The following is a 27214-nucleotide window of genomic DNA, read 5'->3' on the forward strand; positions in this document are numbered from 1 at the left end:
TGTTTTCACTGTTTCCATAGTTGCTTCACGTGAACGAGCTCTGATCTTGTGTCTCTGAGCGAGAGAGCGGGGCAGGGGGCGGAGCCTCGGGACTGGTGCGCTATCTGGCGCACACACACACACACACTGACACACACACTCACTCGCCCACTCCTGATTCTTCATGACGGCCTGATACGATGTTTAAAAAAATATTGTGACTTAGTCAACCACCAACATTTTCGTCTCGTCTCGTCAAATAAAGTTAAAATAGATTTAGTCATAGTTTTTATTTTCAAAGATCCGTTTTCGTTACGTCTTCGTCTCGTCTTAGTCATGGGAAAAAACAGTGCTTTCAGTACTGTTCCAAAGACTGATATTTTATCCATCATAGCTGTGATGGCTGGTATTGGATCCAATTAATTTCATAGGATTTGTCTTTGCAGGTGCTTCACAGAAGGAAAAGAGGTCAGTGCTGACGAATTGGACAAGAAGGAGGAAGAGCATGATCTGCCAGAATGCCTACAATTGCATCAAGTGGTGGTCAGGAAGATTGGTGAAATCTGCAGAATAGTCAATCAGGTGGCCACTGCAACACTCAACTGCCTGCATCACAGATTTTCTTTAAGTTTTTTTTAGAATAGCGGACATTTATACATAATCAGAGAGGCAGTCCAGACATGTTAGTTGTGGTTTCAGCAATTGCTGAACTGTAATGTTCTTTCCTGTATATCAGTGGTTGCCAACCCGTCGATCGCGACAGTCTACACTGTCGATCGCTGTAACTCTCTGGACACACTGGCTGCGGTTGCATTGCATACCAACTGTGTGTCGGTTGACTGTTGTTCACAAGGGCAGCGTGTCTGCTACTGGCAACGGAGCTGCTGCTATATTTACTGCATTTCCTTGAATACAAGTCGGGTTATGTATTACACTAAAAGTCAAGACTCTACGGTATGAAGACGTGCATCTTGTGATAACATTCAAACCCCCCTTAGAATAAATGAAGGGATTCAGAAAGTGAAATGCTGTAGTGCTTTTACTTTGAAATGGGTTCGGGAAGTGTTGGAAATATATTGGTTTGTGACATAGACAGATAAAATTACCTATCCCCTGAGTTTATGTTTATCTGTTGAGTTTATGTATAAACTGAAATGCATACACGTAGCATATGCGTTTCAAAACAAATCTGTTCATTTGTTTTTTTTAAATGGGGGGTTATTATGAAATAAGTATAATATGACACGCCTTCATACTGTATATAACTGGTATTTATTTAAGTACACAGGACTACTCTTCTACAAGGATATATTTATGGTCATATTCAGGACAAAGTCTATGTGAAAACATTAAGCTGCAGAACACATTGAACAGATGCTGTAAATATGAATTGATATTAATGTGAATATTGTGCAATGAATATATAAAGTTGCATAACTGCCTTTCTTTGTGTATAGTTATGCTCGTACATTGAGCTTTAACAGAAATTCCCAAAATATATATGACCCTGCTATGTGTTTTTTTTGGAAGATATCATGGTTGATATCAGCATGCATTTTGAATTAAAGGTATCTTGGGCTTGAAAGGTTGGTGACAATTGCTGTAGATACATAGTATTTTCCTCCCTACTGAGCTTTTATTACATCTGAAAATTAGAATTTTCAGGTGTTTGAGTACCTTCACTGAGAGTGGAAACTTATTGCGATGTGATGTTAATGCATATGACCACAGTCCTAAAACTGTATGGGTAGTATCTTCTAGAATGTTTCCTGTGCTTGCTGCGTACTGTTTGTTGTGTTAACTCTGTGTGCATTTATGCTGCTGTTTAGCGTATGCTGCTGCAGGACCTGCACGACAGCCATGTTTGTAACTCTCTGCTGGTTGCTGAAAGTGAGGAAGACATCTGGAAGAATGAATCTCTCTACAGGCAGAGGCTCAACACTTCTGATGGTAGGGCAGAGGAGAATGGATAGTTTTGATTTTATCTTTCAGGCTTTATAGATTTCTCTCTGTTATTGGGGGCAAACAAAGTTTTTTTTCAATTTGGATGAACAGACCCTTTAATTTTTACTGTAACGTCTGCTAGTTGCAACCCTGTTAATTAACATTTATGTCCCCTCACGCTGCCATCCTTTTTTTTTTGACGACATAGATTACAACACAGAGGAGAGCTTCCAGGCCAGAGACTACTTGGCAGCCACCATGCAGTTCATCCCTGGACATTTTGCCTGTGATGTGGTGTGGAGCACAATAATTCACATTCATCCACGTCTCAAGATGGGGCCCAACATTGGGGTGTCTAGGGGTAAGTGGTAGATCTAAGGTAGATCTCTTTTTTTATTTAATCACCATATTTCAGGTTTTTGAGAAGTTGTACGAGTTTAAGTAGGCAACTTGACTTACTTGTGTTTCTTGAGGACGTTTTACCTCTCATCCCAGAGGCTTCTACAGTTCAAAATGACCAATGGGAGGTTTCAGGTATTTAAACTCCCTGAGACTCACAGTCTCAGGGAAACCTGTCACAGAAACCTCCCATAAGTCAGTTGGATTGAACCCGGCCAAACAATAAAGACTGAGGCAAAAAATATTTAAAGTTAACATGACTCAGCTCTGTAACCACTGCTATGTAAATATGAGAACATGAGCAAATACTGCTTCCACATACTACTGTAAAATCTAAATGTAAGCACAATTACATATTCAGATTTTTATTGCAGGCGAACTCCAAAATGCTCTCTACGAACATGCAAAAGGTCATGTTGTAATTGTGTTTACATTTGACAATTAGTATGTGCAAGCAGTATTTGCTCATGTTCTCATATTAACAGTAATAAATCACTTCTCAGTTTGTTTTTAAGAAAGGAATAGTGACCATTGCTCAAACTTCATGATATGTTTTTGTCTCCCTGCCACAGCAATCCAGGCCCTGCGGTCTGTGTTGAATTCTTTCTGTGTGGTCAACAGAAAGAACATGTTTGTCTACCAGGAGCGTTCAACCAAATCAGTCTTCTACCTCAGGTTAGCCAGATACCCTCGTTCAGACCTGGTATTAACATCTGTCCTGAATGATCCAATCACAAGTTGTGAGCACTGAGTCCAGGTCTGAATGCACCTAAATGTGATTTCAATGCATGTAGAGATGGGATCACTGAGACCAAATTCAGAGGTGATATGGATCGCATCAAGCCGTATTATTTTTGCTGTGTGAAGGCAAATGCATCATGGGCCATATATGAAGGACCGCCTACTCAGCTGATGACTTCTGACACACTGCAGTTTTGCAATGAATCAAACATATCTTTATGCTTTTCTATGTTGATTTGTTTGTGGACACTGCCACCCAGATTTAAGTTTGTCCTTATTCAGAATAATAATTTTATTCATGGTGTTTTTCGTAAGTTTATTGCTAAAAAGTTAATCTGTAACTGAGCATTGTGGAGATTTGTCCATTAGTCTACTGGAACTGAAAAGCCACCAACAGAGGTTTTTGAGGGAGACATTTTGTTGAATGGAGATCGCTGCAGCAACAACATGAACAGTTTTCGGTCTGCCATACATTCCTAGGAAAGTGAATGTCTAACTATTGGTATTTGGTCTGTATTTATATCACGCTTTTCTAGCCTTGATGACCACTCAATGGCTTTACAGTACAGATTGCCATTCTTTTCATTAATACAGTGCATCTATTAGCCGCACTTTTCTTTTTCTACGAGGGGCAATTAGGGGTTCAGCATCTTGCCAAAGGACGCTTTGGCATGCAGATGTGGATAACACATTTTTTTTGCATCCTCCTGCTTGTAGCTTGTTAGATATCACAAATCTTTTCTGCTGAGTTTACATTTTTTCAGTTTTGGGTATTTAGCTACTAGCACTATGCTGTAATTCATTTAGACCTAGTTGTGACCTAGCTGTTCTGCTTTATTGTGATCATCTCTAGACTTTGTGAAACGTCACTAACCGGAAAGTACTCTGATGTGGATGGAAACCTCCACATGACCAACTCCATTGGGCTTTTCAGGAGTCAAGAGCCCTTGTTTTCCGAGGACTTCACGGTAAGTGAATAAATGCATTATTAACCCATTGTGACTGAAAACTACAGCTCATGTTGCAAATACTTGATACTGACAAGAAAAGGTTGGTTGACAATAAAATCCCCTTAGTAGACACAGACGTGAGAATTGCAGTAATAAGCTAGGGAGATTTGATTTATGATCAATACAAATGAAAACAGTTTTAGATACATAAGCTTGCACAAGAATAGATTAAGTTTTGGTCTTTGCAGCGGTAGAAAGACAAACAGATGTTGATTGACACAGGAACATGTATTGTTTACCTGCGCTTCATATCTTTAATTAAATAGGACAGTACATCAGTCAATTGGCAGGATAAGGGCAGTATAATAATTTTGGTATGCCATGGCTTGAATGTATGGGTAACACAAGTATGCGAGTGTGTTTAATATATGTGGTCCTGATTAAAGATGAAGTAAATGGACTGCATTTATACAGCCCTTTCCTATTTATCACTCAAAATGATTTACACTAAGAGTCACATTGACACACACACATTCCGACATTTCTATACACACTATATCACCATGTCAGAGTGTTGCTGCCAAATTGTTAACATGTTGTTTCTCCCTTTTCAGGGATCCAGGTCTTCTGTGGAGGGATCTCGGCCAGTTGGACAAGTAGACAAGCACATTCTGCTGCTTGTGCATGGAGTAGGAAATGCAGGTAAGAACTGGGTAACATCAAGGACTGATAAGGATTAAAATGTTTAAATCTAGCCACTGGTATTCATGATACAAATACTTGTGGGGTATTAAAGAAAACTACCGATGTTTTTAGAGGCAACTAAGCCTAAGACTAAGACTAACTAGCAATTGAAGTGATTTTGAAATTAGTGAAATTCTAGTTCAGTTTCTGTCCTAAAAATGCCTATTTGGAATGGGCTCATTGGTAATGCTGGTTGCAGCTTTCTTCTAACTTTGAAACCGGCCTACAGTAATTAAGCGGGATTTAGTCGGCCGAACCCTGAAGCCACTTCACCACTGCTGCACACAAAACTGTTCACGTGTTTATTCAAAGTTCATTGAAGCTTGAACTTTGAACCTTGCCATAGTCATGAACGTTCTAATCCCATGGTCGACAACTTCTGTGCTTACATTTTTTTTTGTTTCGTGCTGGCTTAGTGCAGAGAATTTATATACGGTCTTATGTTTCAGAGGGTTATATATTAGAGGTTCATTTTTTTTTTTATCATTCCTCATTAATCTGCAGTAAAATAGTTATGCATCCATGATCACCCAGTTAATGTATTTTTGCACAGATGTTATATGCAATGTTTTTTATAAAATTAATCTAAATTGCTTTGTTTCATGTTTGTGGTTGATAGATAGGTTTGAATAATTTACTTAACTTAAGTTATACACTGCATGTCACTGCATGTCGGCAATTTCAGTCTTAATGAAATGTCTGTAACATATTTTGGTCAAAATACCACAAGGATAATTTAAAACAGCACCCTTTTTACCCTGTCTAAAACAGCCCTCCTCAGATTGACCTGTTTTGAGTGCCCCGCCCCCCCTCTCACGTTAAAAACATTTATTGTAAGTCGCTTTGGATAAAAGTGTCCTCCACGTCATAACTTTAAAGCGCCAATAAATAATTGTATCTGCTGCGGTATTTAACAGTTTTCATTTTCATGGCCGTGTATATCAGACCAAGTGCTACCACCAAGATGGCACTAGGCACCCTGTTAACAGCCATTAGCAAACTACAATCTGCTCACCCAGATGGGCTTTTTATTTTGGCTGGAGACTTCAAACAAGCAAATCTGGAAACTGTCCTTCTACTAACGGGTGACATGTCCCACAAGAGGCCAAAACACATTGGACCATGTTGACAGCCACATTAGGTCTCTACCCTCACCCGCTTAGGCCAGTCTGACCACTTATCCCTTTTTTTCACACTAGCATACAAACCTCATTAGCATATAAATCTCTCCATGAAAACCATCAAGATCTGGCCTGAAGGATTCACTTAACACCGGGATTGTTTTCAGTGCAGTTACTGCGACATATTTGTACAAGACATTCAGGAGAACACATCCACTTTCCCCTTTTATATACAGAGCTGTAAAAAATAGACTGCAGACTGCTGGAGACACATCATTCCCCAACCCTGACACTCAGCACTTGGGCTCCGCAGGGCTGCGTGCTTAGCCCTCTCCTCTATTCCCTCTTTACCCACAAACCTATAGCATCGATACAATCCCCATGTTTTCAGACACAACGGTGATGACTCTCCTAATAGGGATGAAGTGTGGAAACTGTACTCCATCAACAACCTGACACTGAGGAAAGCCAAACTGTCCAAAGAGTTACTAGTGTCCAGTTGAGAGCATATGATCTTTGACCTATATGAGCATATCACCTATAGCATCCAGGTGTGGTATAGCTGTTTTGTGGCTAACAAGAAGGCTCTAAAGAGAGTCACCAAATCAGCAGAAAATGATCAACACCCAGCTCCCTTTATGTGCTACAGGTCCATCAAGGCCTGCTCTTCCAGAATACTGAAAACTTTCTATCAAAGAACTGAACTCTGTAAAATAACTGCTCACCGCTTTTAAGTTCAAGGCATCTCATTCACATGCCACTCCTCTGGGTGTCAGTGCAATTGTTTTCATAGAACTACAAAACTGGGTGGTGCCCAGATTTGATAGTGTATGTAAATTAATTTTAGATCATTTAAATTCATAGTGTTGCTTTTGTTCTCACACACTGTCTTGTAGAACTCTATGGAAAAGTTGCTCAAAAGGCCATTAAGTACTGTAATGTACTGGCCAAATGTCTACATTCTATTGACTTCAAATAAAAATGTCAACAAAATTATAATTTCAAACCTTTGCAAATACCTGGCTATTTGGACTGGCTGTTTCTATTTCTGCCAGTGGAACAATACAATTAATACTTGATTTGAAGTACACAGACTAAATCCGATCACATTCTTTCGTATGAACTTTGCAGTAGGAGAGGGCTACAGGGATGTTTTTAACCCCTTTTTTTACTTTTTTGTTCAGGTCCAGAGATCACAGACGAGCTGGTTAAGGTTCTGCGGAAGCGCCTGGACGAGACCACCTTGGACATAATCACTGTCATGCTTGTCAGGAACTGCAAACTGACACCAGCTGATGTGGAGGTAAAGTACTCTTGGTCTTTTTCGCTCTCATTTGGTAAAAGAACTTTAAGATTTTCCAATTGCAGTGTTCTTTGTGTTTTGGGTATTTCTTATTAGTTCTATTAAATTGGAGATTCCATTACCAGAGTCAGTGGTTTAATACCCTCTTGTATGCACTTATACCCCTTAAAATTTCTTTGGATAAAAGCTTTCATCATCTGTTTCCTGCACAGTTCATCCAGCCATCAGGATCTCCAGCCACCGAGGTGATGAAGTTCAGCCTCCCCCAGTACTGTTTTCCTTGGATGACAGCTGTGGCTCACTACCTCAGGCAGAACCTCCTCATTTTCCTGCATGTTCCCAAGTACACTGACAGCAATACTGCACACCAGTTCAAGGTAAAATCCCATCTGACTATGGTCAGAACATTTATAAAAAACACATCTATTTGAACATATATCTGTTTTTGCCTGCAGTAAATTATGCTTTGTTGCATATTTGGTATTATTTTGAACTCACACATTGCGCATGATAATTTTGAACTCACTGGAATACATTGGTTATATTACTTAAATAATTGACGATCAAACTGAACAAATTAAATAATATCATTATCTGTAGCTGGGCGATAGGGAAAAAAATCTTATCACGATAATTTTTTTTTAAATATCAGTCTATATCAATATATATCATGATATAAATCAAATCGTTGATTTTGCATTACACTGCACAGGTTTCCAAGTGACTCTGCTCCTATGATGTTTTCTAATCACTCACACTTAGAACTGATCTAAAAAAAAAAACTACTGAATTCATATATGTTCCCTCGATAAATGGGGGGTCGGTTCTTCTGCAACAATGATGTTAAAATACAGCTTTGAGTCATAATCTGTATAATGTCTGCTCGTCTCTGTCCCACCTCACACACACTTAATAACCAGATGTATTTGTTCATTAATCGAGGATGAGATCATGACTCCAGATCATTTTGGTCACAACAAGCACAAAGTAAACGTCAGTCCTGTACATCTCCTAATAACTTGTGATTAGTAAAATCACTTCTTGTTCTGCAGATTAAAACAGTGATAGAATATAGAATAGAATATTTTACACATTAAGACTAATCATTAGCATTAACTTATACGCTAACTTCATCTACATCTCATTACTTCGATGAATTACGTGGACATGTTTGCCACTGATTTAAACTTTACCTCAGATGATGACGCTAACTGTAAGCAGCTAGTTCTCAGCGCAGTCGGGAGCTCGGTGTAGGTGTGCGTGTTAACACTCCTTGAGTTGAGATGTCAGACCCAGCTCCTCCCTTTTATCCAATAGAGCAAAGTCCAGCTCAGCCTGTCTCCTGTTCATAAACTAATGGGTAACGTCATGCTACGTTGCCACTTGGATAGACTACATGCACCACACCCCAACTTTCATAATTGGATTCCTGACCAAGCAAAGCCCTGATGCGTGTCATATGCAACTTTCTTTGCTTTGTTTTGTGATGGGACATTTTGTATATGGATAAGTTTAATGAAAGAATGACAAGTGTATATATATATAGAATGTAATATCCTAAGATGTTTTCTGCAGTTAGACTGGTGAAATCCTCTGTGCTGATGTGTGTTGGCTGGAGACTCCTGAGCCTGCTGCTGAAAGAAAAGGGTTTTCACAGCAGGGGCTATCTTACTGTCTGCAACAGAGTGACCATAGGTGTTAACGGCGCAGACGAGGGGGTCTGAGACAACGGGGGTTTCACTGAGAGAAACAGGTTTGAGTCTCAGCAGAGGCCTCATCTAAATGTGTAGTGAGACTTCGAAGGGGTCCTCATTCAGATTGAAGGTGACCAAATCTAAGCCTGAAGACAACACGCAGAGAGCTGATTGGATAAACATTCTACCTCTGTGAAAGGAGGGGCTTATTTAGTATAAATCAAATGTGATTCCATTGTTCGAAGCCATTGACTCGAAGTCTGAAAGTGACAAGAGTACTCTGGCCCCTAGCCGCAGCTAGGTTGAATTGTATGAACCAGAAGATAATTGTTTGTCGTGTTATGTATTAAAAATCCCAATACAGTTTCCAGCCTAAAAAGTACTGAAAAAGAGAAGTTGAGGTGACCGTTAATCTGCCAAGAGGACGATCAACAAGTTTGATGATGCAGTTACCTTGCACAGGGCCACTAAATGAACTTCTAGGTACAACATAGATAGGTAGCAAGCTAACTGAAATAAAATATTGCCCATTTCTAAAAAAACAAATAACATTGCAGAATCTTTGGAATATTTCTTCAAGGGGTATCAATCACTCATCACCAGATAATCTATGATGGCTCATAGTCCACATAATAAGAGACACTATTAGTCTGTGTGCACAGTGTTAACAGTGTGACCATTTACCTTAACTATTTAGAATGGTTTACCCTGTAACCTTTTTAAAAATAAATAATTGCAGCCTGCAAACAGAAATTGACAGAAATGGCTTCCTGCACAGGTGACTGCTGGAAACAATTGTCTTTTAAGTGCTTTTGATTAGAAATGAATTAATCCCACATATCTGAAGCCCCCACCTCTGCAAAACCCTACAATTTCGACAACTCATTGTGATATATGAAATAAATTCTTACTTGTGTGTTCTGAGCTTACAGGGGCTAATTTTTTTCCCTGATTTATCTGCAGCACTGCTTTCATTTGAGCAGTGATGTGGTGGATGGTGATGTCTACCTCTACAACAAACCTGGAGGCCAAGGGACAGGAGGCAAAGGTAATGTCAGTCAACATGCCTCAACTGACTGTGAGTGTGTATGTGTGTGGTTCATGCTTTTTAGTCATTAACATAGACTGTATACAAAGATGGATAACGGTTATAACGCGATAGCAAGGTCTGGTTGATACACATGATCAACCAATCAGGAGTCAGTCTCAATTCAGTTTTATTTGTATAGCGCGAAATCACAGGAGTTGAACCTATTGAAGAACGCGTTCAGCTCGTTCGCACGTTGTTCATTCCCAGCTGCTCCCCCATCTCTCCTCTGGAAGCCGGTGATCTCCTTCATCCCCCTCCAGACGTCCCTGCTGTTGTTGTCCTCCAGTTTGTGCTCCAGTTTTCTTCTGAAGTTGTCCTTCCTCTCCCTGATGCTGCGCTTGAGCTCCCTTTGTACCCGTTTGAGTTCTGCTCTGTCCCGTGATCTAAAGGCTCTCTTCTTCTCGTTGAGAAGGGCCTTCAGGTCGCTTGTTATCCACGGCTTGTTATTTGGGTAACAGCGGACCTCTTTAGTGGGGATGGTGTTGTCTATGCAGAACCCAATGTACTCAGAGACACAGTCAGTCAGGCCATCAATGTCCTCACCATGTGGCTCATACAGAGCATCCCAGTCTGTGGCCTCCAGCGCTCCACGCAGTGTTTCCAAGGCCTCATGAGACCATTTCCTCACTGTCCTAACTGTGACTGGGTGCTGCTGAACCACAGGCTTGTACCATGGTGAGAGCAGGACTAGGTTGTGGTCTGACCTGCCCAGTGGTGGCAGGGCAGTGGAGCTGTATGCATCCTTAACATTTGCATACAGCATGTCCAAAGTCTTATTTTCCCGGGTGGCACATTTTACAAACTGGAAGAAGGTTGGGAGTGTGGATGAGAGGGAAGCATGATTAAAGTCACCTGTGATGATGATGAAGGCTCCGGGGTGTTCTGTCTGTAATCCTGCAGTCACAGTGTGGATGACGTCACACGCTGCTTCTGCGTTCCCAGATGGAGGAATGTAAACATTGATGGCGAAAACACTGGTAAACTCCCTCGGCAAATAATATGGACGAAGTCCGACGGCGACGAGCTCGATGTCCGGGCTGCAGACACGCTGTTTAACGGTGACGTGCCCGGGGTGACACCACCTGTTGTTCACGAGCACGGCGAGTCCCCCTCCTTTCTTCTTGCCGGTCGCGGTGGTGTCTCTGTCGGCTCAAACCGTCTGGAAGCCGGGAATGGTGACGTTGGAGTCCGGTATCTGCTCGTGCAGCCACGTTTCCGTGAGACACACAATACTGGACTCCCTGTACTCCCTCTGTGTCCTGATGAGCGCTTCCAGTTCGTCCACTTTATTTGCCAGCGACCTCACGTTTCCAGTGATGACTGCAGGTATGAAGGGCTTAAACTTCCTCTTCTCCATCCTCCGTTTAAGCCCCGCTCTGCAGCCCTGCCGTCTCCTCTTTAGCTCCTCCGGGATGGTGGGTCTCTCTCCGGCCAAGAGTGTAGTGTGCCTCAGGGCCATCAGCTGGTCGCGGTTGTAAACAATGCAGGCGTGTGTTGCAGGCATGCTCCCAGTGATCCGAAGAGACCGAAGTGCGGTTAAAAGTTATAAAAAAGTGTCCAATCAATAACAAAAGCATCTCGTCCTTGTGCGGTATGAAGATGCGCAGAGCAGTGCAAAAATAAATATAAAAAACGCATGTCAGCACTTATTCTGCAGTCTTTTGGCCCAACTGTAGTAAAAGTTTATGGTTTTATGGGCCTAAATGTCTTTAAGACATTACTGAAGTTCAACTAACTTCAAAGATAAGTACAGCTGGGTGTCATCTGCATAAGAATTGATCGAGTTGTGTAATCTAGAACTATCGTAATTGCTCTCACTCACAGTATTATCCGCCGAAAAAGCAGTATATCAGTGTATTTTCTTCATTGATGACATCACTGCTGTGGTCACCAAACAATCTGTCTTTCTTCACCTTCACCTCCCTAACAAACACCTCGTTGTTGGTGTTAGAGAGTTCTGCTTCTTCTTTTAATCGCTAGATGCCATGACTCATAGTACAATACCATTGATCAACAGGATCATTTAATATTCATGAGGTGCTTTGCCTTGACCATTTATGGTTGAATGTGGGCAGGCACGTGCAGACATTTTGGGGGGCAGGTGCTCCAAAAAACAACAACAGACAAAACAAAGCCAACTGACAGAGTTGAAGCATGAGCAGCATTACACTTATAATATACCACAATATACATCACCTGACTGTCATGTAGCTCAACTTAAGACCTACCTGTCATTTCAATAATAACGATTTTAAATGAAACAAAACTATTGAACTTGTCTAATTTGTAGAACAGTAAAACTGCCTTTAAATTCTCTGTCTGCCTGTCTGGCTGCCTGTCTGCCGGCCTGTCTGCCTGCCTGCCTGTCTCTCTCTCCCTCTCTCTCTTCATTAAACATGACAAACGTCAGTAAACAGCTGGACAAGGCTTTGAAATCACTGATTTCGTGAGTTTTTTAGTTGTTTATTTTTTAGGAAACGTCGGACCAGTTGCGACGTAATGTTTTGAGCGGCGCTAATGTAGTGGTTAATTTATCACCATACAACGTCGGAGGATTGGACGAACACCGTCATTACCTGTTTGTCTGATGCTGCGGGTCAGAGAAGAAGTAGGCTGCAGCCGTTTGGCGCTCAGCGCTGCATGAGCAAGTGGAGGAGGAGGAGGAGGAGGAGGGAGGAGCGCGGCGGGGGCTTGTGAGCGCCGCGGAGCATGTCAGGGCGACATTATCACAAGAACTCAAATAAATGCCCGGCAGATATCAAAACACATTTGGGTGGAATTGATGACAGAGAGAGTAATTTTTATTCTTAAATATTGATGAATGAAGACAAAATTGGGGTCCAGCAGAAGGGGCACTTTTCTCACCCAGGGCTAAAGGGCACTACGGGTCTATATGTGCACGTGCCTGAATGTGGGCATGTAGAGGTTGGAATGTGAGGTAGATCCACGTAGCCACTTTTACAGATGGAGTGTGATTTATAAAGGGTGTGTGTGAGCACAGTTTTATAAATCAGAATCTTGTTTGCCTCTGGCATTTTACGCTTTTGTGCGCTCCCTCCTACTGTACACTTTTAGTATGAATCCGACACACTGTTTTATAATTTTAGGCCCCTTTACATATTGAAACGGCTTACTGATGTTCAAGTGGATCTTTGCCCCTTCATTATTCCTTTATCTTCTTTGGGTTAGCAGAAGTCTATGATGCTCGGATCCTGATTTTGTGTATAACGTCCAATGAGGTAGCAGTGTTAGTATTTTCAGTAGCTATCCACAGTTATTACATTTTGAAACATTACCTCTGCGGTAAAAAAAAATTGATCACATAATCTTGATTGAGATACATGGTGCTCCTGCTTACTCTTTGTGTACAATAGTTGTCAGTATCATGTCAATGCTAATATATTTAACAACACTGCCACAAGCTTTGCAATAGGGCAGCTCTACTTTCTTTTTAAACATTTGCACAACTGTGGTAAGGAAGTAAAACATGATTAAAATGTAATGAGAATCCCCTTTTCACAGTCAGCATTAAGTATTACTGTATAAGTTGTTAATCTGTGCTGGTGTGACAGAAAATAATTATTAAAACAAACTATTACATTTTCCAGGTTAACTATAGGATGTTTAACTATGTGGTTTGATGATCATTGCTACATTGTCAGGGATCTTGTGTAATTGTAAATGAAAGCCAATCATTTGTGACTGTGGATCGAAATTTTAAACCTAACGTGTTGGCTAGATTTCAGTTTTTTCAGCTTTATAGAAGTTTGTTGGTCCTTTTAACATATTCTCCTCCACTCTCAGGTATTGCCTGCATTGCCCTCTCATTTGTGGATGCCCATGGTCATCCCCTTCAGGGTTCAACTCAGGACTGCACTACATTACAGAGATCAGAAAACTGCATCACCGCTCCTCACATAGACCATTTTGATGAGCTGACCAGTGTGGTTAAAGTTGACTCCATCTTTATAAGCTCAGGTACAAGTCAACACAAATCTGAACAGCTGTAGCCAAACAACTTGGCCTGCATTGAGATGTACTTGATGTTTGTTTTTGAGGGTTGGTTGGAGTTAAATAGAATGTAAAATTAAGTTATGGTCAAATGAGGAGTTTATCACACATTGGAAGTCCCGAAGCAACCAGCTGGTAAGTAAAATGTATACAAACTCAAATTCTCAAAAGGTAAGCAATTCATCTTTTTCGAATAAATTCATTTATTTTAATTTCTACCTAAATACAATGTCGAGTAAATGTTAATATTCTAAGTTCACTGATGGTGCAAGGTTCCTGAATGAATGGGACCTTGGACATTCTGGTCAAAGGTGCGCTCACATTTGTTCACACGGTGAAGCGACGGAGGAGAGGAAATCAAGCCGGCGCGCTTGTGCGTCTCCGCCGGCGGGGACTTCGCACACCGCTTCCAGGAATATTTCTCTCCAACGTGCGCTCACTGTGCAACAAACTGGACGAACTCTAGCTACTAGTTAGTGAAAACAGAGACTTCTCCTCATCTTCCGTGCTGTGCTTCACGGAGACGTGGCTGTGTGGATCTGTACCAGACTCTGCGCTGCAGCTGGCTACACGGAGCTCTCCGGCAAGATGAAACGTGGAGGTATCTGGTTTTACACTAACTCTGGCTGGTGCAACGATGTGACAGTGATTCAACAACATTGTTCTCCTGATCTGGAATATTTTTTCATTAAAGGGGACATATTATGAAAATTCCACTTTTGTAGTGCTTCTACACGTTAATTTGGTATCTGGCATGTCTACCGTCCCCAAAACTCTGGAAAAAAACAACTCCTGCGATTTGTTGTGGTTCCTCTATGTCAGAAATGATACGCTGGAGTGCGTCTAATGGGATTACGACCGAAATAAACGTCATAGTCACACCTAGCCCATGTAGGGACTCTCGCTACATCGCCTTGGACGAGCGAGCTAACGCTAGCCAGGCTCGCGAGCTAACCGGGCCGGTGGAGCCCGGCTAGCGTCAGCTCACTGCTGCTACCCGTCAGACATTTAAGTGGCCGCATAAACAAGGGAACCCCGGGACACCTCTAAACGGTGACTTAACAGTGTCGATTGGCATGTGCCAGCTCAAGCTCCCACTGCTCCCACTGTGGGGCTGCGCTGGGGAGCTGGGGCTCTCGCAGCCAGGCTCACCGGGGGTGAGGTGGGCGGCGCACTCAAAACAGGTCAATCTGAGGAGGGCTGTTTTAAATGATCCTTGTGGTATTTTGGCCAAAATATGTTAGACATTTAATTAAGACCCCAAGGAACCATATCAACTGTGGTCAAATGGGCTTAATATGTCCCCTTTAACTGCAAACCCTTCTACTCCCCCCGTGAGTTTGCTTCATTCATTCTGGTCGGTGTCTACATCCCACCACAGGCTGACGTGCAACAGGCTCAGCGCATGCTCGCCGATCAGATACTGTGTGTGGAGCGCAGTGTTAATTTCGTTGACGAAAACGATGACGAAAAATATTCGTTAACGATCTTTTTTCCATGACGAAGACGTAACGAAAACGATTCTTTGAAAATAAAAACTATGACTAAATCTGTTTTAACTTTCGTTGACGAGATGAGACGAGACGAAAATGTTGGCGGTTGACTAAGTCACAATAATTTATTTAAACATCGTATCAGGCCGTCATGAAGTATCAGGAGCGGGTGAGTGTGTCTCCGTGTGTGTGTGTGTGTGCGCCCCAGATAGCGCACCGGTCCCGAGGCTCCGCCCCCGCCCGCTCATTCGCTCAGAGACACAAGATCTGAGCTCGTCCATGTGAAGTTGCTTCTTAACAGTGGAAACACAGAGTTTCTCTGGTCTCAGCTGATCACAGATCAGCGCAGCAGCTTCTTGATCAGAGCAGAAGCTGCAGGTGGTTTGTACCGAGCTTCAGTATCTGTGTTCGCCTCCAGACTGACCTGCTCTCACTTTTTGTTTTCACATTTAAAACTAAATATATATTTTTAAGCTATTAGGCTGCAGCTATATGTTTTTATTTATTTCAAAATAGGCTACTTCTTATACAAATAGCCCTACAAAGTTCTGTGTTTAATTTATTTCAAAGTAGGCCTACACTTGCCTGTGTATTTTCTTCTCTTCATAAGTGTTCTGTGTTTTCCTTTGTTATAACAGGTACAAATAGCAATAAAATGTCAAGAGTTTTCTTTATTGTCGTTCTGTAATTTCTTAAATGCAACAAACTATAGTTTAGTATAGTATAACTTTATATTCAACTTTATTAGCTTTGTTGTCAAATATGTTTTGCGGCTCCAGACAAATTTTATTTGGGGGAAGAGGGGGCAAAATTACTCTTTTGAAAGTAAAGGTTGCCGACCCCTGCTATAGACCTATGCTGGTAGGGATATCTAATGGACAACCTAAGTACTGCAAGCTAGACTATTTTGCAGTTTTAGACACAGGGTCCCTGGGCCTGAGAAGGGAAGAAAAGGAGTTTAATGTGGCTATTAAATGTGACTAAAACTAGACTAAAATGTAATTAGTTTTCGTCGACTAAAACTAAGAAGGATAAAAATGACTAAATGTGACTAAAACTAATATGCATTTTCGTCAAAAGACTAAGACTAAATCAAAAATAGCTGCCAAAATTAACACTGGTGGAGCGGACTAGCCCGGACTCCTTAGTGATTGTTCTCGGCGACTTTAACAAAGGAAACCTCACCTGTGAACTGTCCAAATACAAACAATTTATTAAATGCCCGACCAGAGAGGAGAACATTCTGGATCACTGTTACATCACAATAAGCAGTGCTTATCACGCCGTCCCCCGGGCTGCACTGGGACTCTCGGACCATGTCATGGTTCATTTGATTCCTGTATACAGGCAGAAATGAAAGCTCTGCAAACCTGTTGTGAGGACTTCAAAGCAGTGGACCAGTGAAGCTGTGGAGGATCTTCAGGCGTGCTTTGACTGTACAGATTGGGATGTGTTCAGGACTGCTACTAATACTCTGGATGAGTAAACAGAGGCTGTGACTTCTTATATCAGCTTCTGTGAGGACAGCTGGGTTCCGTCACTCACCAGGGTGATTTACACTAATGACGAACCCTGGTTCACAGCCAAACTCAAAAAGTTAAGGTTGGAGAAGGAAGAGGCGGTAAGGAGTGGAGTCAGAGACAGGTTTATAGATTGGAAATACAGGTTTAGCAAGGAGGTGAGAGAAGCTAAACGTCAGTACTCTGAGAAACTCCAACAACAGTTCTCAGCCAATGACTCTGCCTCTGTCTGGAGAGGGCTAAAGGCCGCTGCATGCTTCCACATTTTCACGGGCCCGCAAATGCAAGAGCCCTTCCGGGCCCCTTGCGTGCTTATGTATCCCTTCTTACGTCCTTACGTGCGTCGCCCAATTTTTCTAACTATAGCCAAAGCTCCGGCAGCCCGCAAGACTGTGATTGGTCTGCTAACTACATCCTGTCCGGACTCTGTTTCCGGTTTCGTTCCCCATAATACCGGCAGAAACAACGGAAGATTTAGAAAAACGAATATGGACCAAATAGAAGAGCGGTTGGCAGAAATGATCCAAAAGTATGACCACTTGTATAACCCGTCACTGACTGGCGGATTTGTCCGCCAGATAAAGACTATGAGAAGCCGCCGTGGCGATGTAAACAAACAGTCGATGAAGAAGAAAGAAGGCGTCATCCAAAAAAAACACGTTATTCCGCCTAGTGTTCTGGCGGGGAATTGCTTTGTAACGCGCAACGCTTGGATAAGCATGAATGACAACGAGTCCTACGCCACAGCGGCGTGAAAAGCCGCAGACGCAGTTGCCGAAGCATGCGCCGGCCTTAAGGATGATTACAAATTGCAAGCCCAGAGCCCCCCACTCCACTAGCAACTCACGCCTGGCCAACGACTTGAACGAGTTTTACTGTCGCTTTGATAGACAATGGAGCAGTCCTGAAACCATCCCCCATGACACCACCCTCCAGCCCATCAGCTGCACCTCCCCCAGCACAGCAAGGGCCTGCACCTCTCCACAACTTCCCACCTCAGAGTCCCCCCCTCCTCCCCATCAATCCTGAAGCACTGTGCTGATCAGCTGTCTCCAGTGCTTACTGACATTTTTAACACCTCACTGGAGACCTGCCACGTACCAACCTGCTTCAAGACCTACACCATCATCCCTGTCCCCCAAAAAACAAAGATCGCTTGACTCAATGATTACAGACCCGTCGCCCTCACCTCTGTGGTGATGAAGGCATTTGAGCGCCTCGTGCTGTTCCACCTCAAAGCCATCACTGACCCTCTCCTGGACCCCTTGCAGTTTGCCTACAGAGCCAACAGGTCTGTAGACGATGCAGTCAACATGGCCCTTCACTTCATCCTTCAGCACCTGGACTCCTCAGGAACCTACGCCAGGATCCTGTTTGTGGACTTCAGCTCTGCCTTCAACACAATCATCCCGTATCTGCTACAGGAGAAGCTATCCCAGCTGAGTGTGCCTGACTCCATCTACAGGTGGATCACAGACTTCCTGTCTGACAGGAGGTAACGCGTGAGTCTGGGTAAGTATGTCTCTGAATTCAGGTCCATTAGCACCGGTTCCCCTCAAGGCTGTGCTCTTTCCCTGTATACCAACAGCTGCAACTCCAGTCACCGTCAAACTCCTTAAGTTCGCGGATGACACCACCCTCATTGGGCTCATCTCTGGTGGGGATGAGTCCTCCTACAGGTGGGAGATTGACCATCTGGTGACCTGGTGTGATCAGAACAACCTGGAGCTCAATGCTCTGAAAACAGTGGAGATGGTTCTGGACTTCGTAAGGAACCCAGCCCCACCCACCCCCATCACCCTGAGAGACGCCCCAGTCATCACTGCGGAGTCCTTCCACTTCCTGGGCACCATCATCTCCCAGGACCTCAAATGGGAGCTGAACCTCAGCTCCCTCACCAAAAGAGGTCAACAGTGGATGTACTTTCTACGGCAGCTGAAGAAATTCAACCTGCCAAAGACAATGATGGTGCACATCTACACCTGCACCATCGAGTCCATCCTCACCTCCTCCATCACCATCTGGTTCGCTGCTGCCACCTCAAACGACAAAAGGAGGCTGCAGCGTATCAATCCGTTCTGCTGAGAAGGTTATCGGCTGCAATCTGCCATCTCTACAGGACCTGTTTGCCTCTAGAACCCTGAGGCGTGCAGGCAAGATTGTGGCCGATCCTTCCCAACCGGGTCACAAACTCATTGAGGTTCTTCCCTCGGGCAGGAGGCTGCGGTCCATCAGGACCAAAACCACCCGCCACAAGACCAGCTTCTTCCCAGCTGCAGTTGGCCTTATCAACCAGGCCCGGGACCCCCACCTGACTCAGACTTTTATTCCGCCCCCACACCTCAAGGATGTGTTAAATTAACACATTATATTATATTATATTATACTGCATTACATTGCATATTGCAATTTGACACTGTTCACTGTTTTGCATTTCACGTTTACTTACTTTTTATATCTTTTATCTTTTATATATTTTTATTTAGATATGTTTATGTCTAAATAAATGATTTTACTGCACAGCGGACACTTCTGTTTATAAGGCTCAATATATAATATTCAGGATAACCATAATCTTGGAAAAAAGTAGATTATCATTAGTACCTTCTATCGTAAAGTATTGTTTATATTGGTGACCCAATATTAAAACCACATTTTCCAGAAACCAAGCGCTCGTAGTGTGCCCACCCTGACACCCATCTTCTTAGCCTATGTACACTGCTCAAACAAATTAAAGGAACACTTTTTTATCATGGTATGGCATGAATTCAATTGCACTTTTTTGATAATTATCTGGTCAGTTAAGTAGCAGAGGGGGTTGTTAATCAGTTTCAGCTGCATTGGTGTTGATGGAATTAACAACAGGTGCACTAGAGGGGCAACAATGAGACGACCCCCAAGATAGGAGTGGTTTTGCATGTGGAGGCCATTTCAAGTTTCTCCCACTTGATCACTTCGACTGGTTTTCCATTAGTGTTGGCTTTAGCTAGAGTCATTATCTCTACTGGGAGCATGAGGTGATTTCTTAACCCTACAGAAGTTGCACAGATTGTCCAACTCCTCCAGGATGGCACATCCATGCGTGTCGTTGCAAGGAGATTTGATGTGTCTCCCAGCATAATCTCCTGAACATGGAGGAGATTCCAGGAGAAAGGCAGTTACTCTAGGAGAGCTGGACAGGGCCGTAGAAGGTCCTCAACCCATCAGCAGGACCGATATCTGCTGCTTTGTGCAAGGAGGAACAGGTTGAGCACTGCCCGAGCCCTACAGAATGACCTCCAGCAGGCCACTGGTGTGAATGTCTCTGCCCAAACAGTCAGAAACAGACTTCATGAGGGTGGCCTCAGGGCGCGACGTCCTGTAGTGTGCCCTGTGCTCACTGCCCAGCACCACGGAGCTCGATTGGCATTTGCTATAGAACACCAGAATTGGCATGTCCGCGACTGGCGCCCTGTGCTTTTCACAGATGAGAGCAGGTTCACCTTGAGCACCTGTGATAGACGTGAAAGGGTCTGGAGAAGCAAAGGAGAACGCTATGCTGCCTGCAACATCATTCCGCATGACCGGTTTGGTGGTGGGTCAGTGATGGTCTGGGGAGGCATATCCATGGAGGGACGCACAGACCTCTACAGGCTAGAGAACGGCAGTCTTACTGCCATTAGGTATCGGGGTGAAATCCTTGAACCCATGGTCAGACCCTATGCTGGTGCAGAAGGTCCTGGGTTCCTCCTGATGCACGATAATGCCCGGCCTCATGTGGCAAGGGTATGCAGGCAGTACCTGGAGGATGAAGAAATTGATGCAATTGAATGGCCCTCACAATCACCTGACCTAAACCCGATAGAACACCTCTGGGACATTATGTTTCGGTCCATCAGACGCCGCCAGGTTGCTCCTCAGACTTTACAGGAGCTCACTGATGCCCTTAGACAGATCTGAGAGGACACCCCACAAGACACCATCCGTTGTCTCATTAGGAGCATGCCGCGACGTTGTCAAGCATGCATACAAGCACGTGGGGGCCACACAAGATATTGAGAAGCATTTTGTGTTGCAGAAATTGAATTTTGGCAAAATGGACAAGCCTGCCACATCACTTTTTCACTATGATTTTCGGGGTGTCTATAAAATTGAGCCCTCTGTAGGCTGAAAACTTTTATTTCCATCAAAGATGTGGCATCCTATTGGTCCTAAGACATTAAACTATCCATATCAGTATAAATATCCAACATCCAACTTTTTTTCACAATGAGATCTGATGTGTTTTCAAAGTGTTTCTTTAATTTTTTTGAGCAGTTTATATACGTCCATATCTTTAACTATTTAAAAACCATGACATTTCTGGATGCCATGAACCTCTTTGGGAACTAAAACAATCATGTTTTTCCTCTCTTATATTTTCTCTCTAGTTTTCTTATATTTGGTCACATACTCTGAATATTGGTATCATGCACTGTTGTGTGTTATTTTCTCCTAACAGAGCCAAAGCTTTATGTGCGCTTTGACATCTGGGAACAAGGCAACATCAGCCCCTTACAGTTAAGTGAAAAACTGCAGGCGGCTATGCGCCATGCTCTTTGTGATGTCGTCATGGAGCTAAGAATCCTGCCACATCCTCTGTGTGTGGATATGCTGTGCCTAGCAACCAAAACCCAGAAAGAAGAGACTAAAGGTGAGGTGATCACCAGATGGTTTATATTTCCTCTGCACTGTATGTCATGTGTATTATACCTGTTTTCAATCAAATTGCAAGAAATTTATAGCACCAAGCAATCCAATAAAAGCATGTAATCAAGTAAATTATATATATATTTTACATTTGTTAGCATGTTTGCACGGTATACTACTTGAATCAAGAGATCTGATAATGGATGTGTACCATCTTCACCTTAGAAAGCTAATTGTAATACTAACTTTTTTTTTGGTTGGCTCAACTAAAAAGGAGAGAGATTTGGGAAGCGCTTCCTTTTTTTTATTTTTTATTTGTTCAGTCTGTTTTGCAATTGTCGTAATTTCTGTTTAAAATGTGTCTTAAGGGCCGTTGATTCCCTTACCTGAGGTAAAAGTATTCAAGGACAGCCCCAGGCAGCGCAGTGGCTCACGGGTCTTTAAAACCAGCCCTTCTCCCATCACATTAACCCAAGCCTTGGGGAGCACACCCTTTACAGGGACCAGCTCACCTGAGTCCACCACCCCTACTGGCAAGAGCACCCGTCGGAGTTTCTGGGATATACTGGTAAGTGTCCCTCTTTAGTTACAGGCTTGAATTTTGGAACTATGCTCTGTGTAACATCATCAACAACTACATTAGTATTGTAAATGAGTTGTGCATAATTAACCAAGGTTTAATAAATATTAGTTGTAATGTGATGTATTTTTATTTGCTGCCCTGCATATATCTAAACTGAGACAGGCTGATATTATTCACAATGATTTCTATACATTTCTAATATGCTGATTTCATTTTTAAGAGGTCACTGGTCTACTACAAAGCAAGTTGGACCTAAGCTGATTTCATTTGACTAACAAGGGAGGTCAGGGTTGAAAAACCCTGGTTCAATTAATTTGTGTTAAAAGGTAGCGGAAGCATTTATACCAAATCTCGCTTCACCCAAGCAGCAAGAAGGGCAATATGGTTAGACGTCTTACTCATGCTACTCAGAGAATTAGGGTTACTAAAGTAACCTAAAATTATCTTTCTTAGCATTCGTTTCGATGTCTCACTCTGGGATATGGAGACTCCCGTATTGCCAGACAAGCTTATCTCGACGACCGGCAGCCACCCAATTAGTAAAACCTCGCAAATGTGACGGGCGAAGACCAGCTAGCTGCAGCGCAGATGTCTTGGATAGAAACTCCCTTGAACAGGGCCCAAGACGTCACGAGACCTATAGTAGAATGTGCCCGTAAACCAGTAGGAACCTGGAGGCCCGAGCTGAAGTAGGCTAACGCAATGGTGTCCACTATCCAGGGAAAATGTATTTGTTTGGTGATAGGTTTTTCCCAGTTGGGCTTTTCCCAGGACACAAACAACTGATCCCCTTTCCTAAATCTGCTCGTCCTCTCTACATACAGGTGCATCTCAATAAATTAGAATATCAAGGAAAAGTTCATTTATTTCGATATTTCGAATCAAAAAGTGAAACTCATGCATTATATAGATTCATTACACACAGAATGAAATGTTTCAAGCATTTACTTATTTTTATTTTGAAGATTATGGCTTAAAGTGAATGAAAACCCAAAATTCAGTAGCTCATACATTCTCTATGGGGTTCAGGTCAGGCGAGTTTTCTGGCCAATCAAGCACAGTGATATCATGGTCATTAAACCAGGTATTGGTACTTTTGGCAGTGTGGGCTGGTGCCAAGTCATGCTGGAAAAGGAAATCAGCATCTCCATAAACCTTGTCAGCGGAAGGAAGCATGAAGTGCTCTAAAATGTCCTGGTAGATGGCTGCGTTGATTTTGGACTTGATATAACAAAGTGGACCAACACCAGCAAATGACATGGCTCCCCAAATCATCACCGACTGTGGAAACTTCACACTGGACTTCAAACAACTTGGATTCTGTGCCTCTCCACTCTTCCTCCAGACTCTTGGAGCTTGATTTCCAGATGAAATGCAACATTTTATCTGAAAAGAAGACTTTGGACCACTGAGCAACAGTCCAGTCCTTTTTCTCCTTAACCCAGGTAAGACGCTTCTGACGTTGTCTCTGGTTCAGGAGTGGCTTGAGATTTCATTAGCTGTAAGCCATAATCATCCAAATTAAAAGAAATAAGCGCTTGAAATATTTCACTCTGTGTGTAATGATGGGGTTGTCCTTCGGGATGTTTAATCTTTAATCTTGAAGACTTTAATCTCGATGATGTTTTCCTGCATGTGGCATCTATTGCACTTCTGTCCGTCCTGGGAGAGGGATCCCTCACATGTGGCTCTCTCTGAGGTTTCTACGTATTTTTACCCTGTTAAAATGGGTTTTTAGTAGTTTTTCCTTACACTTGCTGAGGGTTAAGGACAGAGGATGTCACACCCTGTTAAAGCCCTATGAGAGGAATTGTAATTTGTGAATATGGGCTATATAAATAAAATTGATTGATTGATTGATAATGAATCAATATAATATACGAGTTAAACTTTTTGAATTTATTCATTGAAATTTTCATGATATTCTAATTTATTGAGATGCACCTGTATGTGTGTAATGAACAGACAGGGCACAGCATGTGTAACCGCTGCTGTTCTACATAACTCACAGTTCCACTGGGGACCATGGATTAACAACCTTGGGAACAGATACAGGATTCAGCCTCAGCTTCACCCCAAGGTTCCCTGGGATAAACCGCATTCACACCGTGTTGGCCCGCTAGTTTTCCCTAAAATCCAACATGGTAAGTAGAAATTGCTGTCAAGTAAACTTTAGTAGAAAATGCCCTCTTTTCATCAATCAAGTCCTGCAGGAAGGATAGGATGTACCAACTGCACATTGAAAACCCCAGGACAAACCCACAGGGCAAGCAGCTCCGGTTGAAATATCTGTCCAGGCTCCTGGGAGAGCAGGAGCCTGCGCAGTGGGAACATGCGTCACTCTCATGGCGAGGAGATGCACCTCGCTCCATAATATCAGTCTGTGTCCAAGAGTGTGTAACTGTGGAGAACGTAGACCCTCCTGACGATTGATATACAACACCGTGGTCATTTGTCCGTTCTCACTAACACATGATGTCCTCGGAGGAACAGCAGAAAATTATGATATCTGGACCGTGAATCTGAGTACAAGTGCGCATGTGCAGACTGACTGACTCGGGACGAGTGGAGTTGGATATTTCACCAAACATGGGATGTGGAAAAACACATAACCCTGCGCCTTAGGCTGGGAGCCTGGATGCTCAGTGGAAAGCCAATCTTCAATCGATCAAATTTTATTTGCCTAGTCCATACACACAAATCACAATTTGTCTCATAGGGCTTTAACAAGGTGCATTTTTCTAGTGCAGAAATGCAATAGATGCCACATGCAATGGAGAACATCAAGTCAAGCCAGTAACATGTACTGATGAGACATAATTTCTTTGATGTGAGACGGAGGCAGAAGAGGAAAGAGAAGCTGGAAAGAGAAGCTCTGTGTGTCATGTGTCCCCCCACATTGTAGAGCTATAGCAGCATAACTAAGAGCAGTTCTAAGATAAACCTGGACCAGCTCTAACTATAAGCTTTATCATAAAGCAAGGTTTTAAGTCTACTCTTCAACATGGAGAGGGTGTCTGCCTCCCAAACTGAAACTGGGAGAAGATTCCACAGGAGAGGAGCTTGATAGCTGAAAACTCTGGATCCTCCCCTGCTTTTAGAGACTTTAGGACTATCAGACAATCCTCGCCTTCGGACTCATCCTCCTCATGTAATCCAACAAGAGAGATGCCTCATTTAGCAAGTTTAGCATATCGATCGTCGAGTCCCAGCGCCAAATCTCGCATTGTCCTGGTCCATACCGGGTTTGGGTTCCTCGAGACACGCAGAGCAGACCTGGTGTACTTGTACGAATTTTTATTTCCACAGGTGCTCATGCGTGGGGCATCACCTTGCTCCGAAGTGGAGGGAAGCTAGGCAACTTGGACCATTTAGCTTGGTGATTGAATGACGTTTGATGCGGCATCAGATGTTTTTAAGGTGTGGCACATTGAAAAAGACATCTAGCAATTTTTGGGCTGGACATGAGCCAAAGTTAGACTGAGAAACAAGATAATCAAGAAATGGCTGCTATATACTAACAAGCTTAGTCCACCAAGTTTTAAACTGAGGCACAGTGTCTTGTCTTCCGAAGCTTGAGAATTACCCTTTTTGCTATCATCATCCCACACTTTATACAGAGTTAGTGTGGTTTTGAGGGGAGAGCGAAAACCTGAATAATGTAACAGGAACGAAGAAACAAACCAAACCAAAAATTATACAATCTTTGACATGGCTCTGCTTGCGCACCTAATACTATTTCTGAGAGGGTCTCAACAAGTGGGAAGTGAGGAGAAGGCATCGGCGTTTTTTCTTTAGCCCCAAATAATTCACTAGTCGCCCCTTCCCGCTGGTCACTTCATCAACTAGAAACGTGGAAAAGATTAAAAAAGAGCAGAGGAGAAGAATCTGTTGACTTGCAGACTAATGCACCTTAATGCAGTGGCGCTGCAACCCTAACCCATTGATCACTACAGTAAAGGCTATCATCAGAATTTGTTCTTTTATGCCTTGGTACAACACAGAAGTCTAAACTGATTAATGTCAAATTAGTGTGGAAAACACTGACCACTGTCATAGACCTACTGTTGTAGTGTGAGTTTTGATTTGAAAACCCCTTTTTTTTATTACTCAGACATTTGAAAAAACTATAATTATTTTTCAGAAGCATTTGGGTGTGTGTGTAAGTATCTATTAAAGGGCCCATATTGTGTAAAATACATTTTTCTTGGCTTTTACTATCCGTAATTACTTGAAGGGGATCAGTAGGGGCCCTCAAAGTATGAAAACAGTCTCTCCGCAAACTAAGAAATATTTTATTGGAATGTCGCATTTCGTACCTCCTCTCTCCATATGATGTCATCTTGAAATCACATTCTTCTCTCTGTCCCACTCAGCCGGTACCATTCCATCCTCGGAACCCACTGCCCCTACTCTCCACCACCACGACCCCTCCTCCCCTCCACACCGAACGCGACAGCGAGCAGACATGTTGCTGAGCTAGAAGCTTGTTAGCTACCACAGGCTAACCACAACAAACATCACTGCAGTGTGTAGGGGTACAAGGAAGAGAATGTGTCTGTGCACATTCCTCCTAACAACGATGCTATTCAAGACCAGCGGTTACGCTTTATTTCTTCTGACATGCCGCTTCGGTGTGCTAGGCACATTTCACCACAGACTCTCAACCTACAGCAACTCCTCAAGGATGCAACTGATCCACACTGCTCACGCATGCTCTACATGCGTAGATGTGAAAACTCCGTACTGCAAATCGGGATTTACATTTGCCGACTGTCCTGCTAAAACTTGAACAAACGTGAGGAGGGTGTGACTTAGGGCTGTGCTAAAAAAATCGATATGGGGATATATCGTGACGTCGTCATGCCGATGCACGCATCGATGCAGATGCTACTGTATCGATACGGCATCAAATGCTTTGACGGCCGTCTTGAAAACGAAACTTCACCTATGGTGCAGTGCACAATAATGCCA

At 42.9% G+C, this 27214-nt stretch overlaps 1 protein-coding gene across 8 annotated transcripts in view; it reads left to right on the forward strand.

Moving 5' to 3' along the window:
- Positions 1-27214, forward strand: part of szt2 (SZT2 subunit of KICSTOR complex) — a 186204-nt gene that overhangs the window by 111763 nt on the left and 47227 nt on the right. For all 8 annotated transcript variants that reach the window (XM_053430322.1, XM_053430326.1, XM_053430325.1 and 5 more), the window contains 12 exons: positions 426-561; positions 1809-1929; positions 2132-2284; positions 2895-2997; positions 3917-4031; positions 4628-4715; positions 7063-7181; positions 7394-7558; positions 9839-9923; positions 13770-13943; positions 21470-21661; positions 22026-22225. In XM_053430322.1, the coding sequence (XP_053286297.1) occupies positions 426-561; positions 1809-1929; positions 2132-2284; positions 2895-2997; positions 3917-4031; positions 4628-4715; positions 7063-7181; positions 7394-7558; positions 9839-9923; positions 13770-13943; positions 21470-21661; positions 22026-22225 (1651 nt within the window). The remainder of the gene's footprint in view (positions 1-425; positions 562-1808; positions 1930-2131; positions 2285-2894; positions 2998-3916; positions 4032-4627; positions 4716-7062; positions 7182-7393; positions 7559-9838; positions 9924-13769; positions 13944-21469; positions 21662-22025; positions 22226-27214) is intronic.

Source organism: Pleuronectes platessa, chromosome 9 (genome assembly GCF_947347685.1).
Source record: "Pleuronectes platessa chromosome 9, fPlePla1.1, whole genome shotgun sequence".
In the NCBI taxonomy this organism is placed as follows: Eukaryota; Metazoa; Chordata; class Actinopteri; order Pleuronectiformes; family Pleuronectidae; genus Pleuronectes; species Pleuronectes platessa.